A 13734-nucleotide genomic window follows, 5' to 3' on the forward strand; every position below is an offset into this window, starting at 1 on the left:
GCATGAAGGAGTTTCTGGAAATCTTTGGCCGAGAACTCCCGAGAGTCGGGTTAAAGCTCCAAAGGGGCAGGCATGGCCCTTCCTCCACTTGGAGTCCTGGGAAATGTATTTCGCTACCCTACCCACCACCCCCGCCGCCCCGCGCCCCAAATCTCTCCGGAAATGAGGGGCTGCTGCTCGTGTTCTCCAGGGCTTTTGGGAAGTGTAGTTCCTGAGCTCTGTGTAGTCAGAGGCTCTTCCGCTCCGGGAAAGCGCAGCCGCCACCATTCCTTTCGGACTGGGAGGTGAGTTATCCCTGCGCCCCCTCGACCCCTCCGAGCTTTTCTGGTTTGAGCGTGGTACTAGTTACCACCTGGCCGGCTGTCTTAGTATGGAGAGGTCGTGGCCGCCGGCGAAAGCCAAGAAGAGAGCAGAAGTGCGGAATCCCTCTGCTCTCCTCCCTGGCTTGCCAAGCAGCGCTGCTAACTTCTGTCCGTACGATATATGACCCGCTGTTGATTATCCGTTTCCCTACTTTCATCCTCTGTAAAACTGCAAGAGATATGGTCACTACTGGTTAGGGTTGTGATTAGATTCAAGTGAGATCATACGTGTCAGCAGCTTCGAATACTGGTGGCACCACGGGTAGGCTTTTGCTATTGATGCAGTTAATCTTCCCAGGAGCACCGTTTTGACTGGATGCCCCAGGGAAGATACCCAGGAGCGAGCGATGGCGTGGCCTTTCCGTCCGGAGACAGCTCCTTCCGAGTTTTGACTGATCTCTTTCTTTAGGAAGCACTGAGTCACCCCGCGCTAGCACCTCGGAATGTCCGCTGCAGTTTATACAGGAAACGTGAGACGAACATAGTCATTCTGTCCCACCGCATCGTTTTCATCGCCTGTCCTGAATCCGGAAAGAGGGGAAGGGAAGGACTTCCTGCCTCAGAGCGTAGCCGCAGGTACGTACTAATGAAAGGTCTTTCTTGGTCGGTCATCTGTTTTCAGTTAATTAGGTTTCCTTCACTCAATAAATTACCACTAGGAAAACGTTCAGTTATCTATTGAATATATCTGAGACTATTTAATATGCTTGTTAATATGTGCGTGTGTATTTCTACCATAAATATGTTTTTGAAATAATATTAAAATAGAAAACATTTTATTTACTTTAGGTTTTAAATATAAGAAAAATGTTTTGAAGTATAGTTGATTTACAAGGTTGTGTTAATTTCTGCTGTATAGCAAATTGACTCAGTTATATTCTTTTTATTATGATTATCCCCGAATATTGAATACAGTTCCCCGTGCTACACAGTAGGACCTTGTTTACCCATTTGTACATAACAGTTTGCATCTACTAATCCCAAACTCCCAATACTCCCCTCTCCTCATGTCCCCTGCCCCCCACCCCACCCCACCCCTGCCGCCAACAACAGTTTGTTCTTTGAGTCTGTTTCATGGATGTGTGTCATACTTTAGATCCCACATTTAAGTAATGTCATATAGTATTTGCCTTTTTCTTTTTGGCTTTGTTTAGTATAATAATCTCTAGGCCCATCCATGTTGCTGCGAATGGCATTGTTTTGTTCTTTTTAATGTCTGAGTAATATTCCTTTGCATATGTATACACAACATGTACTTTATCCATTCATCTGTCAATGGATATTTAGGTGGTTACCATGTCTTGGCTGTTGTGGATAGTGTTGCTGTGAACACTGGGATGCATGTATCTTTTCAAATTATAGTTTTATCTGAGTGTATGTCCAGGAGTGGAATTGCTGGATTATATGGCAACTCTGCTTTTAGTTTTTTGAGGAATCTGCATATTGTTTTCCAGGTGGCTTCACTAGGTTACATTGCCACCAGGAGTGTAAGTGGGTTTCCTTTCCTCTACACCCTCTCCAGCATTTATTGTGTGTAGACTTTTTAATGATGGACATTCTGACCACTGTGAAGTGGTACCTCATTGTAGTTTTGATTTACATCTAATAATTAGTGACGATGAGCATCTTATCATGTGCCTTTTAACCACCTGTATGTCTTCTTTGGAGATGTCTATTTAGGTCTTCTGTCCATTTTTTGATTGGGTTGTTTGCTTTTTTTGAAATTTATTTTTATTTTATTTTGTATTTTGGGCTGTACCTCACAGCTTGCAGGGATCTTGGTTTCCCAACCAAGGATTGAACCTGGGTCACAGCAGTGAGAGCCTGGAATCCTAACCACTGGACCTCCAGGGAAGTCCCCCTGTTGTTTGCATTTTTGATATTAAGCTATATGGGCTGTTTGTATATTTTGGAGATTAACTCCTTGTCGGCCGCATCATTTGCAGACATTTCCTCCCGTTCCATAGGCCATCTTTTCGCTTTGTGTATAGTAGGAGCAGAAATCTTCACAGTAGGGATGCTGTGTGTTGCTGTGCAGGTTGTTCCTTGTCCGTTGGCTGCAGTCTGGCTGACAGTCTTAGTAGCTGCAGTCTACTCCAAGCTCTGCTTACCACGCTATGTGGGCGTATCTGCCCTGGAGCATGCGTGTGCGTGTATAATTTCTGCAAAGATCCACATGGGGTCATAAAAGCCATGGCCTGCATCTCATAGCTTCTTTGTCCTTCCCCAGTTATGCCTTCTCAGGACTCTGACTTTCCCCAGAAGGATCATGAGAGAATGACCGAGTTTCAGGTAAGTAAGGCATTGCTTTCTGTCTTTTAAGGATTTTATTTCTCATAGATTAGAGACATCTTTGTCCCTAATCTTCCTTGGAAAGCTTAATGAACACAACACATCTTGAGTGCACGTTGTATGCTAGGCTGTGTGTTTTGTTTGTTTTATCATCTTCTTTGCTTCACAAAGCAATCTTTGAAAAAATTAGGGAAACTTAAAATAGACAAACATAATTTACAGTGCTACCCTCTTTAAAAACTGGCTGTTTTCTCTTTCTCATTTTCTTTTTTCATAGGCACTCACGACTATATATTTGCAATATTAGAACTGATGGGATATACTTATTGATTTATTTAGAATTTTATTATGTAACTGATTTACTGGCTGTGCTAGGTCTTTGTTGCTATACACTGGCTTTCTCTAGTTGTGGCAAGAGGGGGCTACTCTCTACTTCTGGTGTGTGGGCTTAGTTGCCCCACAGTAAGTAGAATCTTCCCAGACCAGGGATCGAACCCATGTGCCCTGCATTGGGAGGCAAATTCTTAACCACTGGACCACCAGGGAAGTCCAGTGAGGTGTACGTGTAAGCATTAGATAAAGGTTTAATATCTCTAATTCTTATCAAAATTAGCAACACAAACTAAGACCCAATTGGAATATGAATAAAAGAAATTAATAGACGTGTCAAAAAAAAGGAAAGTAGACTTATAAAAATAATGATCATTAATAACTAAATGTGTGAAAATGTTAATAAATCTTTCTATTTATTTATTTCACTTAGATTCTTGAATTTTTTTTGTTTCATTTTTTAAGGCTTTCAGTTCAGTTCAGTCTCTCAGTCGTGTCTGACTCTTTGCGACCCCATGAACCATAGCACGCCAGGCCTCCCTGTCCAGTGGTTAAGAATTTGCCTTAACAAAATGAAATGAAAGAGATTATAATAAAACTGCTTGTTCAAATTTACAGAGCACTTATTATGTTCCAGGCACCAGTGTAAGTGATTTACATGTATTCATTAATGTGATCCTTTCAAACACTTTGTGATTTAGATACCATTACATAGAGGAAACTAAGATAGTGAGAGGTGAGGGAATTTGCCCAGTATCCTGTAATTAAAGCCTTGAAGTGTGAACTTAGCCTATGTCTTCACTAGCTGTGGATGCAGCAGTTTCTGGATGTGGCTCATGCCTTTAAAGCACAGACCAGAAGCTGTGCACCTGTCCTGGAGGGTTACTGATGGCCCGTGACCTTTGCAGTCGTTAAGAACAGTGATGGAGTGGGGTGGTAGGGAGGTGACAACACTGTCACTGAGAGAAAGAGACAGGTGTTGGGACCGAAACCTGCCTGGAGTCCCTCCAAATCAGTAACCGTTTTGGGGGTTCATCTTCTTTATCCTGCTTCATGCTGTCCTTTCAGTGGAGGTTGTAAGACTGAGTTGACACGTGTTTGATGTTGTAGGAGGCCGTGACCTTCAAGGATGTGGCTGTGGTCTTCACTGAGGAGGAGCTGGGGTTGCTGGACTCAGCCCAGAGGAAGCTGTACCAGGATGTGATGGTGGAGAACTTCCGGAACCTGGTCTCAGTGGGTGAGGATGGGCGCCCTCTGACCCTGAACCTCATCCCCCTTGAGAGTCTCTGATCCTTCTTTGTTTGAAGGGTTGGACCTTTTAGCCAATTTTTTTTTTTTAACCGAAGGTTAGTTTTATAGTTTCTATTTTGTTGTTGTGGTTTAGTTGCTAAGTTGTGTCCAGCTCTTTTGTGACCCCCACAAACTATAGCCCACCAGGCTCCTCTGTCCATGGGATTTCCCAGGCAAGAATTCCGGAGTGGATTGTGATTTCCTTGTCCACCTTGGACCTTTTGAAATGGTTCCCTGACCTGGAAGACAGACGTTTCTAATTCTCAGGATTCTCTGATCCCTGTCTACTTGGGCAGAGTTCTGTCCAGGGGTGATTTTGCCTCCCTGGGGATGTTTAGTGATGTCTGGAGACCGTTTTGATTGTCACAGCTGAGGGAGGGGTGCTACCGGCATCTCGTGGCTGGCAATGCGGTTAAACCTTCTCCAATGTACAACACAACCCTCACCACACAGAATAGCCAGTCCAGAATATCAGTAGTGCCTGATTGAAAAACCCTGTTTTAGATGAACTAGAAATGCGCAGCTTAGCCTCTATACTTTGTCAAATATTTTGGTGGATCATGGAGTCACCTTAGTTCATTGTACTGGGATTATTTTTTTTTCTATAAAATAGAATAAGAATAGAAACTGTCAGAGTTCCTTATCAAGACCCACTCACATTGCAGCAAAACCCATGACCATTTGCATTAAGTAGTGTGAGAATGTGGGAAATATGATAAAAACAGACATTGGCTAAATCTGATTTTATCTATATATAGTCATGAACTAGGTTATGACATCTCTTTTTTTTAATTGAAGTATAGTTGATACATTAATTCAGTGTTGTGTTACTTTCAGGTGTATAGCAAAGTGACGCAGTTGTATATACGTATTCTTTTTCAGTTTCTTTTCCCTTGTAGGTTATTACAAAACATTGAGTGTAGTTCCCTAAATTTATTTATTATTACAGTTCGTGATCAAAAAGTTTTTGAAATATCACTCAAGGGTTATAGAATTTGGACAAACATCTCTTTTAGCGGTGTGTTCACCTTATATATATAAATCTGGCTTTTCCTAGGCCATCTTCCCTTCAAAGCAGATATGGTATCCCAGTTGGAGACAGAAGAAAAACTGTGGACATTGGAGAGGGAAACCCAAAGAAATGGGCATTCCAGTGAGATCCACTGAGCTGTTACTTCAGATATTAGTTACTCTGCTTCTTTCCACATCCATGCCGTCGTCTCTTGCCTGTGACAGCAGCCTCCACACTGGTCTCCATGCTTCCACCCTTGCACCCCTGTAATCTCATATAGTTGCCAGACTGGTTCTTTAGAAAGCGAGTAAGATTACGTCATTCCTCTGCTCAAAACTTCCAAGGCCTCCCGTCTCATTCTGAGATCTTGTGGACTGCAGGACCCTACCTGGCCTGGCTTTCTCACCAAGTTCCTCTCTGATCGCCTGGCCATTGACCCTTGCTTTCATCATCCCTGCCATCCTGGCCCTTTTTGGAGTATTCTTTTCTGCTTCCTGGCCTTCGACTTGCTCTCTGCCTCAGTGTCCAGGCCCCCAGCCACTCCCTTACTCGCTCAGGTCTTTGCTCAAATCTCATCTCATCAGACAGCCCTTCTGTGTCTGCCCCATTCACTGTCCCATCCTCTCCCCATTCTCCATGCCTTCACCCTGTCTTAATCTGTGTCTAAGCACTGACCACCCCCTGACCCAGTAACCTGTCTTTATTTCCTTGTTCATCATCTGTCTCCCTGTGAAAGTACGAATTTGGACAGTTGTGTTTGCTGTCTCTGTTCAAAGCCTCCAACAGCCCTTCTGCGTGATAGGTGCCCAGCACATAATTCTTGGGTGAAGAAATTACTCCAAGAATTACTGTTGTTTGGAGCAGGGGTGAGGAAGCTCTCCTCACAGTCCTGACTTGTGACCTCAGCCTTCCTCATCCGTGAAGTGCGCTTCATCCTCCGGATCCCCAGCCCCTCCATGGCCCTCGGTTCTCCTGCCCTCGCTCAGATCTGCTTTGTTCACTTCACTTTCTAATCTCCTTTTCCTTTCCCTCCGCTTCTTTCCTTTCTTTCTCTTTAATTTGCACATTCCTCACTTCTACCCATTTAAATGTATTAGACGTTCATGGGAATGTAAGTGTATATACCTTCCCTCTGCCTGAAGAATGAAGCAGAGAAGCTTATCTGCCAACATGATGGACCAGGCCCTGAATTCTGGGAACTGCCGATCTGCCTCCGTTTGTCCGTCTCCCTTCTCAGGTCTACATGTTGCTTCACGTTTGATGCGTTCAGGAATATTATGTACTTGCTTCACAGGAAAGGATCTCGCTTTTCTTTTTCTTTTTTTAAATTGAAGTATAGTTAATTTACAGTGTTTTTACATTGCACACCAGACCTCCAGAATCATGAACCTCACAGGAAAGGATCTCGCTTTTCTTTTTCTTTTTTTTAGATTGAAGTATAGTTAATTTACAGTGTTTTTGCATTGCACACTGGACCTCTGGAATCATGAGCCTCCATATTGTCACACTTCAGCTTTGTGCCATAGACCAAGTCTTTCTCTTAAGAAATCTGGTAGCATTTTCTGCCACCCTTTCTCAAACGTTTTTTTGTAGTTTTTTTTTTTTTAACTTCTTCATCATCCACGTTTCAGGATTTAATGGATCATTTTGGAACTTTGTCTCCCCATGAACCTCTAATGTAATTCTAATTTCTTAATATTTTTCAATGTGTAACAGTACATACTCAGTAACCTTATAAGATAAAAGCTGTTCACAGTTATCAGAATGTATCACTAAATTATCAAAAACTAGCCATACCAAGATGCCAGGCATTATAGTTCATCACTTCTCATGTAACAATTTCAAGTTGGCTGCTTATGAACAGGAACTGCCTCATCCCTCCAGCCAGCTTCCCACTGAACTTCCAAGTAGCCACTACCCAAGCAGTCATATGACATATATGGTAATTGTTTCAAGCTGGATATTTCCAGAAGTCTAAGGGCATTGACATAACCCATGGATATGAAGGAGTTCTGATTAGGAAAGAAAATGACAGAATTCCTAAATAGATTTTCCAGTATAATTCACATCCTAGGAAAGAAAACTACAGAATTTTTACAGAAAATCTAAGTAGATTTTTCAGTGTACTTTGCATCCTGGTGTCATAATAGGCTGATGTCACAGGCAACATAAGAAGCCTTCTACATGTTGCAGTGAGTTCTGATACCAAACATGCAAAGTTCACAGGCTAAGGGCACTGCCCACCAGGTGTCTGAACCCCAGGCTTCCCAGGGCCTCACTTCTGACCAACTGACTACAAATTCAGGCGTTTCTACAATAATTTGCTAGGACAACTCAGGACAAGCTCAGGAAAGCTCTCTACGTACAATTACGATTTTATTATAGCAAAAAGGATACAGATTGGTACTGGAGGGAGAGTTCTTTCCTGTCTCCCTCTTACAAGGACCCTTGTCTTTACTCTGGGCTCATCTGGAGAATCCAGGATAACCTCCCCATCTCAGGATCCTTCATTCAGTCAAACCCAAAGTCCTTGTTGCTGTGTCCATTCACGTATCTGCAGGCTCCAGGGATTAGGGCATGGGCATCTTAAGGATGTTCAGTTAGCAAGCTTGTCATACCCAGAAGTGTACACGTAACTGTTGGGACTTGTCCAGTTTGTATTTGACTATAACTTTCCATTTAAGGAAATTAATAATTCAGGACTTAACACCCCCTTAAACATTTTAAGCCAGAGGCTTCCATACATTTTTTAAAATTAATTAATTAATTAATTATTGTGCTGGGTCTTCGTTGTTGCGTTGGCGTTCTCTAACTGGCAAGCGGGGACTGCTCTCTAGTTGTGGTGTGCGGACTTTTCATTGTGGTGGCTTCTCTTGTGCGCAGGCTCGAGGTCTGCAGGCTTCCGTAACTGCCACTTGCAGGCTCTGGAGTACAAGCAAAGTAGTTGTAGTGCGTGAGTTTAGTTGCCCCGTGGAATCTTCCCAGACCAGGGATCGAACCCGTGTCCCCTGCATTGGCAAGTGGATTCCTAATCACAGGACCACCAGGGGAGCCCCTTCCATACATTTTTAACTGTGATCCTCAATAAGAAATATTTTGCATCCCAACCCAGCATGAATATAATGCACATGCATATTTATGTGTATGTCTACAGCTGAAACAGGCATTTCATGTCGTGGTACCCATACTGCTTCTGATACACTTTTCATGTTTTTAATCTTTTCTTTTTCCCCAACGTCACAAGGTGTGGGATTGGTTTCACAGTTCTCTAAAACATGTCAGCAATTCGAAGGATTCTGCTACAGTGGGGATAAAGCAGTGAAGAAAGCAAAGTGCATGTCTTCCTTATGACTTATTCTAGTGGGTCTAAGAGGGAAGAAAAAACTAGGGAGTATTAGTAAATCAGTAAGTGCTGTGGGGAACATGAAGCAGAGTAAGACAGATGGGAAGAATGGAAAATGTGGGGAGTGGGGAGGAATTATTTTTACATTGGGTGATAGGAAGGCCTCACCCAACAGAGTGACATTCAAGCAGAGAGCCCAAAGGGAATAAGAGAAAAGGCAAGCTTCACAGCTTCTTGGACAAAAACTTTCTAAGTTGAATAGAACACCCCCTCTCCTCCCATTCGAGGTTTCCTTTGAGAGTCTGCACTCTGTTCTTTCTTTCCTCCACCCAAGTTCTTTCTCAGCTGTTCAAAGTTAGTTTTCCCCTTTCCTGCTGCTTTTCACAGAGACCTGAATTACTCCCAGGTTTAGAACAATGGATGTTATTATCCCAACCACTTCCCAGATTTGCTCTTGGAAGATCATTGCTACCAGGACCTAAAGTACTGGTTTGTGCCTGCACTCTGAGCTTTTGTAACCTAACTGGGTAGAAGCCCACTTATTGTAAGGCTGCTAAGGAAAAGCAGGGGGCTTTCAATTGATGTTGCTTTGTCTGGAGTGTGGGTTGTCTTAGTTATGCTGCAGCCACCTGGTTTCACACCTACCACCCTCCTATCAAACTGTTAGACCTGTGGTTCTAAATGGATCACGTTTCCTTAAGAGTTTGCTGACCCCTTTCTTTGTTTTGGAAAGGATAACAAGGATAAACGGTGTGGTACAGACATGACTCTTGCACTGGATTATCAAGGCCTCATCCCATGGCCCAGGTGTGAAACCCTGGGCCATGTTATTTCTGAACAAAGCATTTACTTGTCCTCACCTCTGAATATCATCTTTTCTTTAGGCAGCAAGATCCCAAATGAGATGGAGACTCTTGGAAAAGTCATGTTACAGTACCTCTCATGTGAAGAGCTGTCCTGCTGGCAAATCTGGAAACAGGCCGCAAATGATTTAACTCTGCAAAGGAAGAGTTTGTGGTTCCTGCAAGGTGATTCTCTTCAAGTTTCTGAAGATGAGAACCATATAATGAATCATAAAGGAGATCACTTCAGTTGCCTTGAGAATCAGGAGTTTTTGATTCTGACAGCCCAGACTTCTTGTGGGAGTAGGTGTCTGAGCGAGTCAGAGAATCCAAGCAGAGATAAACAGATGAATGTGAAAAATCATCTGCATGTATGTGAAGGCTTCACAAAGAATTCACCACTGAGCAAACCTGGCAAAACTGACGCAAAACAGACACCCTGCAAAGGAGAGAGACCGCGTCCCTGTAGAGTGTGTGGGGAGGGCGTCAGTCATGGCACAGTGCTCCCAGTTCATCAGAAGGTTGACCCTGGAGAAGAATGCTCCCATCTGCAGACTCATCAGAAAATTCACCCAGGAGGGACTGTCAATAATTGTCCTGAATCCGGCGATTATTTCCATCCGAACTCCTTTCACCCCCATCACTCTAACCCCACAGGAGAAAAGTCCTACAGGTGTGACAGTTGTGGCAAGGCCTTCGGTAGCAGCACAGGCCTCATCATCCATTACCGGACGCACACAGGGGAGAAACCTTACAGATGCGAGGAGTGCGGTAAATGCTTCAGCCAGAGTTCCAATTTTCAGTGCCATCAGCGAGTCCACACGGAAGAGAAGCCCTACAAGTGTGAAGAGTGCGGGAAGGGCTTCGGCTGGAGCGTCAACCTCCGTGTTCACCAGCGGGTCCACAGGGGCGAGAAACCCTACAAGTGTGAGGAGTGCGGGAAGGGCTTCACGCAGGCCGCCCATTACCACATACACCAGAGGGTCCACACCGGGGAGAAGCCCTATAAGTGTGACGTCTGCGGCAAGGGGTTCAGTCACAACTCGCCTCTGATTTGCCACCGGCGGGTCCACACTGGAGAGAAGCCCTACCGGTGTGAGGCCTGCGGCAAAGGCTTCACCCGGAACACGGACCTCCACATCCACTTCCGCGTCCATACAGGGGAGAAGCCCTACACCTGCAAGGAGTGTGGGAAGGGCTTTAGTCAGGCTTCAAATCTCCAGGTCCACCAGAACGTCCACACCGGGGAGAAGCGGTTCAAGTGCGAGACGTGCGGGAAAGGCTTCAGCCAGTCCTCCAAGCTCCAGACCCACCAGCGAGTCCACACCGGGGAGAAGCCCTACAGGTGCGACGTGTGCGGCAAGGACTTCAGTTACAGTTCCAACCTGAAGCTGCACCAGGTCATTCACACCGGAGAGAAACCATACACCTGCGAGGCGTGCGGGAAGGGCTTCAGCTGGAGGTCCAACCTTCATGCTCATCAGCGAGTCCACTCGGGAGAGAAGCCCTACAAATGTGAGGCGTGTGACAAGAGCTTCAGTCAGGCCATAGACTTCCGGGTCCATCAGCGGGTCCACACAGGCGAGAAACCCTACAAGTGTGGTGTCTGCGGGAAGGGCTTCAGCCAGTCCTCGGGTCTTCAGTCCCATCAAAGGGTCCACACTGGGGAGAAGCCCTACAAATGCGATGTGTGTGGGAAGGGCTTCCGATACAGTTCCCAGTTTATTTACCACCAGAGGGGCCACACTGGTGAAAAGCCTTACAAGTGTGAGGAGTGTGGGAAAGGCTTCGGGCGGAGCCTGAACCTTCGCCACCACCAGAGGGTCCACACAGGAGAGAAACCCCACAAGTGTGAGGAGTGCGGGAAGGCCTTCAGTCTCCCCTCCAATCTTCGAGTCCACCTGAGCGTCCACACCCGGGAGAAACTGTTTAAATGTGAGGATTGTGGGAAGGGCTTCAGTCAGAGTTCTCGGCTTCAAGCCCACCAGAGGGTCCACACAGGAGAAAAACCCTACAAGTGCGACGTATGCGGTAAGGACTTCAGTCACCGTTCACGGCTGACATACCATCAGAAAGTCCACACTGGCAAGAATCTTTAAAAATGAGAAACGTGTTGACGGCTTCAGTCAGGATACACAGATTGAGGGTTTTGGAGAGTCCATGCTGGTGATAAACTATAAAGCAGGGGTCTCCAACCTCTAAGATCTAATGCCTGATGATCTGAGGTGGAGCTAAGGATGTGCTTGAATCATCCCAAAACCATTCCTCCTACCTCTGGTCCTTTGAAAAATTGTCTTCCACACAACCAGTCCCTGGTGCCAATAAGGTTGGGGTCCGCTGCTATAAAATGTTGAGATGGAAAGGGATTCCTTCAGGTGGCTCTTTCTAGCAAGTCCATTAAAATGGTTGGTAACATAGAACCATAGATAGTAACAGGGAAAAAATAGGTTGTAACCCTCTTGGTAAGATCCACTTGATTTAAATGATCTCTCAGAGTGAATATTGGAGAAGGAAATGGCAACCCACTCCAGTAATCTTGCCTGGAAAATACCACGTACAGAGGAGCCTGGCAGGCTACAGTCCGTGGGGTCACAAGAGTCAGACACAACTTAGCAACTAAACCATCCACCACTACAAAGTGAATATATGCCTAAAGATAATGTGTGAAAAGGATATTTGCCATATATTAGCTAGTTTTTTGGTGGGAGGGTGGGAGTCAAGGAAGACTTGGGGTTATTTTTTCATCAACTTCCATTTTATACTTATTTATAATGGCCATTTTTTTTTTTACTAATACTGTAAAACTATGAAAATGAATAAAATACTAAAAGTTTCATATAGCCAAGGATTCATAATATGACTATTTTATATGATAATATGACTTAAAACATGTATCTGCCACAGATGTATATGAAGGAATGTTCACTGCATCATTGTTTATAATAGCAAACATAGAAATAATCAGTTGGGTTGCCAAAGTATTTTATGATTTATTTATCTAGTGCAAATTGTTGTTAACGGACGTTGGAAGATATCCAGAAAACGTTCACCTGGAGAAACAAAGCATGGGATTTTTGTGTGATCTCATTAAAATAGAAAAGGTAGGTATTTATTTTTACTGATCTCTAAATGATGGAATTTTGCTTCATGTAAATTTTTTATGTTTCTTTAAACTTGTTTTGAAATAATTTAACACATGCCAGAAATTGTAAAAAACTATCTGAAATCTTTCAGGCACTCTTTACTCAGATTCACCAGTTAACATATTTGAAACATATTCTCTTAATGGATGTGAATGTGTATGTATGTGTGCACATATTGACACATACTTTTTAAAAGTATGTTTAATTGGAGGATAACTGCTTTACAATATTATGTTGGTTTCTGCCATATATCAACATCAATCAGCTATAGGTATACACATGTCCCCTCCCTCTTGAACCTCCCTCCCACCTCCAACCCCACCCCTCTAGGAACATTGGATTTGAGCTCCCGTGTCATGCAGCACCTTTCCACCGGCTGTCTAAGTTTACACCTGGCAATGCATATGTTTCAATGCTATTCTCTCAGTTTTTCCCACCTTCTTCCCACAGTGTCCGCAAGTCTGTTCTCTCTGTCTGCATCTCCACTGCTGCCTTTCAGATTGGTTCATCAGAGCCATCTTTCTAGATTCCATATACATGTGTTAATATACGACATTTGTCTTTCTCTTTCTGACTTACTTCACTCTATATACTAGGCTCTAGGTTCTTCCACCTCATTAGAACTGACAAATGCATTCCTTTTTATGGCTGAGTAATATCACATTGACAGGTACTTTTTCTTAACCATGAGTATATTCCAGTCCTTTTACCCTTTGCATCTAAATACTTAAGTATTTAGACGTATTGATATATTGTAAGAACAAGGAAATTTACTTACATATCTACATGTTTAGCACTCAGGAAAATTGAATATTGATATATAACATTGTCTAAACTCCAGGCCTTATTCAAACTTATCAGTTCTCTCATTCCCTTTTCTCTCTCCCTCTCCTTTTTATTTATTTTTTGATAGGTGACAGAACTGAAATCAACTTACAGAATCTTTAAAGAAAGGTCTATATTTCCTCCCATATAATTTAATTATTCACCATTTGAATATTCAGTCTTGCCTGGAGAATCCCAGGGATGGAGGAGCCTGGTGGGCTGCCGTCTATGGGGCTGCACAGAGTCGGACACGACTGACACGACTTAGCAGCAGCAGCAGCAGCTATACCAGTTA

General features: G+C 43.8%; 1 protein-coding gene across 2 annotated transcripts; it reads left to right on the forward strand.

The window, feature by feature from the left end:
- Window positions 223–12573, forward strand: LOC102189237 (zinc finger protein 227). Of its 2 annotated transcripts, XM_013971406.2 has the most exons (6): window positions 223–284; window positions 772–938; window positions 2593–2654; window positions 4095–4221; window positions 9514–11502; window positions 12474–12573. In XM_013971406.2, the coding sequence occupies exons 3-6, from the start codon at window positions 2595–2597 to the stop codon at window positions 12551–12553; spliced, it is 2256 nt and encodes a 751-aa protein (XP_013826860.2). In that variant the 5' UTR covers window positions 223–284; window positions 772–938; window positions 2593–2594; the 3' UTR covers window positions 12554–12573. The 2 variants fall into 2 exon arrangements, with proteins under 2 accessions (XP_013826860.2, XP_013826861.2); XM_013971407.2 differs by lacking the exon at window positions 12474–12573 and having other exon boundaries at window positions 9514–12316.

The sequence above is a fragment of the Capra hircus genome, chromosome 18 (genome assembly GCF_001704415.2).
Source record: "Capra hircus breed San Clemente chromosome 18, ASM170441v1, whole genome shotgun sequence".
Taxonomy (NCBI): Eukaryota; Metazoa; Chordata; class Mammalia; order Artiodactyla; family Bovidae; genus Capra; species Capra hircus.

Coding starts and splice junctions, on each gene's coding strand:
- LOC102189237 (XM_013971406.2), top strand. CDS start 2,595: ATGCCTTCTCAGGACTCTGACTTTCCCCAGAAGGATCATGAGAGAATG. Junction 4,222..9,513: donor CCGGAACCTGGTCTCAGTGG/GTGAGGATGGGC, acceptor TCTTTTCTTTAG/GCAGCAAGATCCCAAATGAG. Junction 11,503..12,473: donor CTACAAGTGCGACGTATGCG/GTAAGGACTTCA, acceptor TTATTTATCTAG/TGCAAATTGTTGTTAACGGA.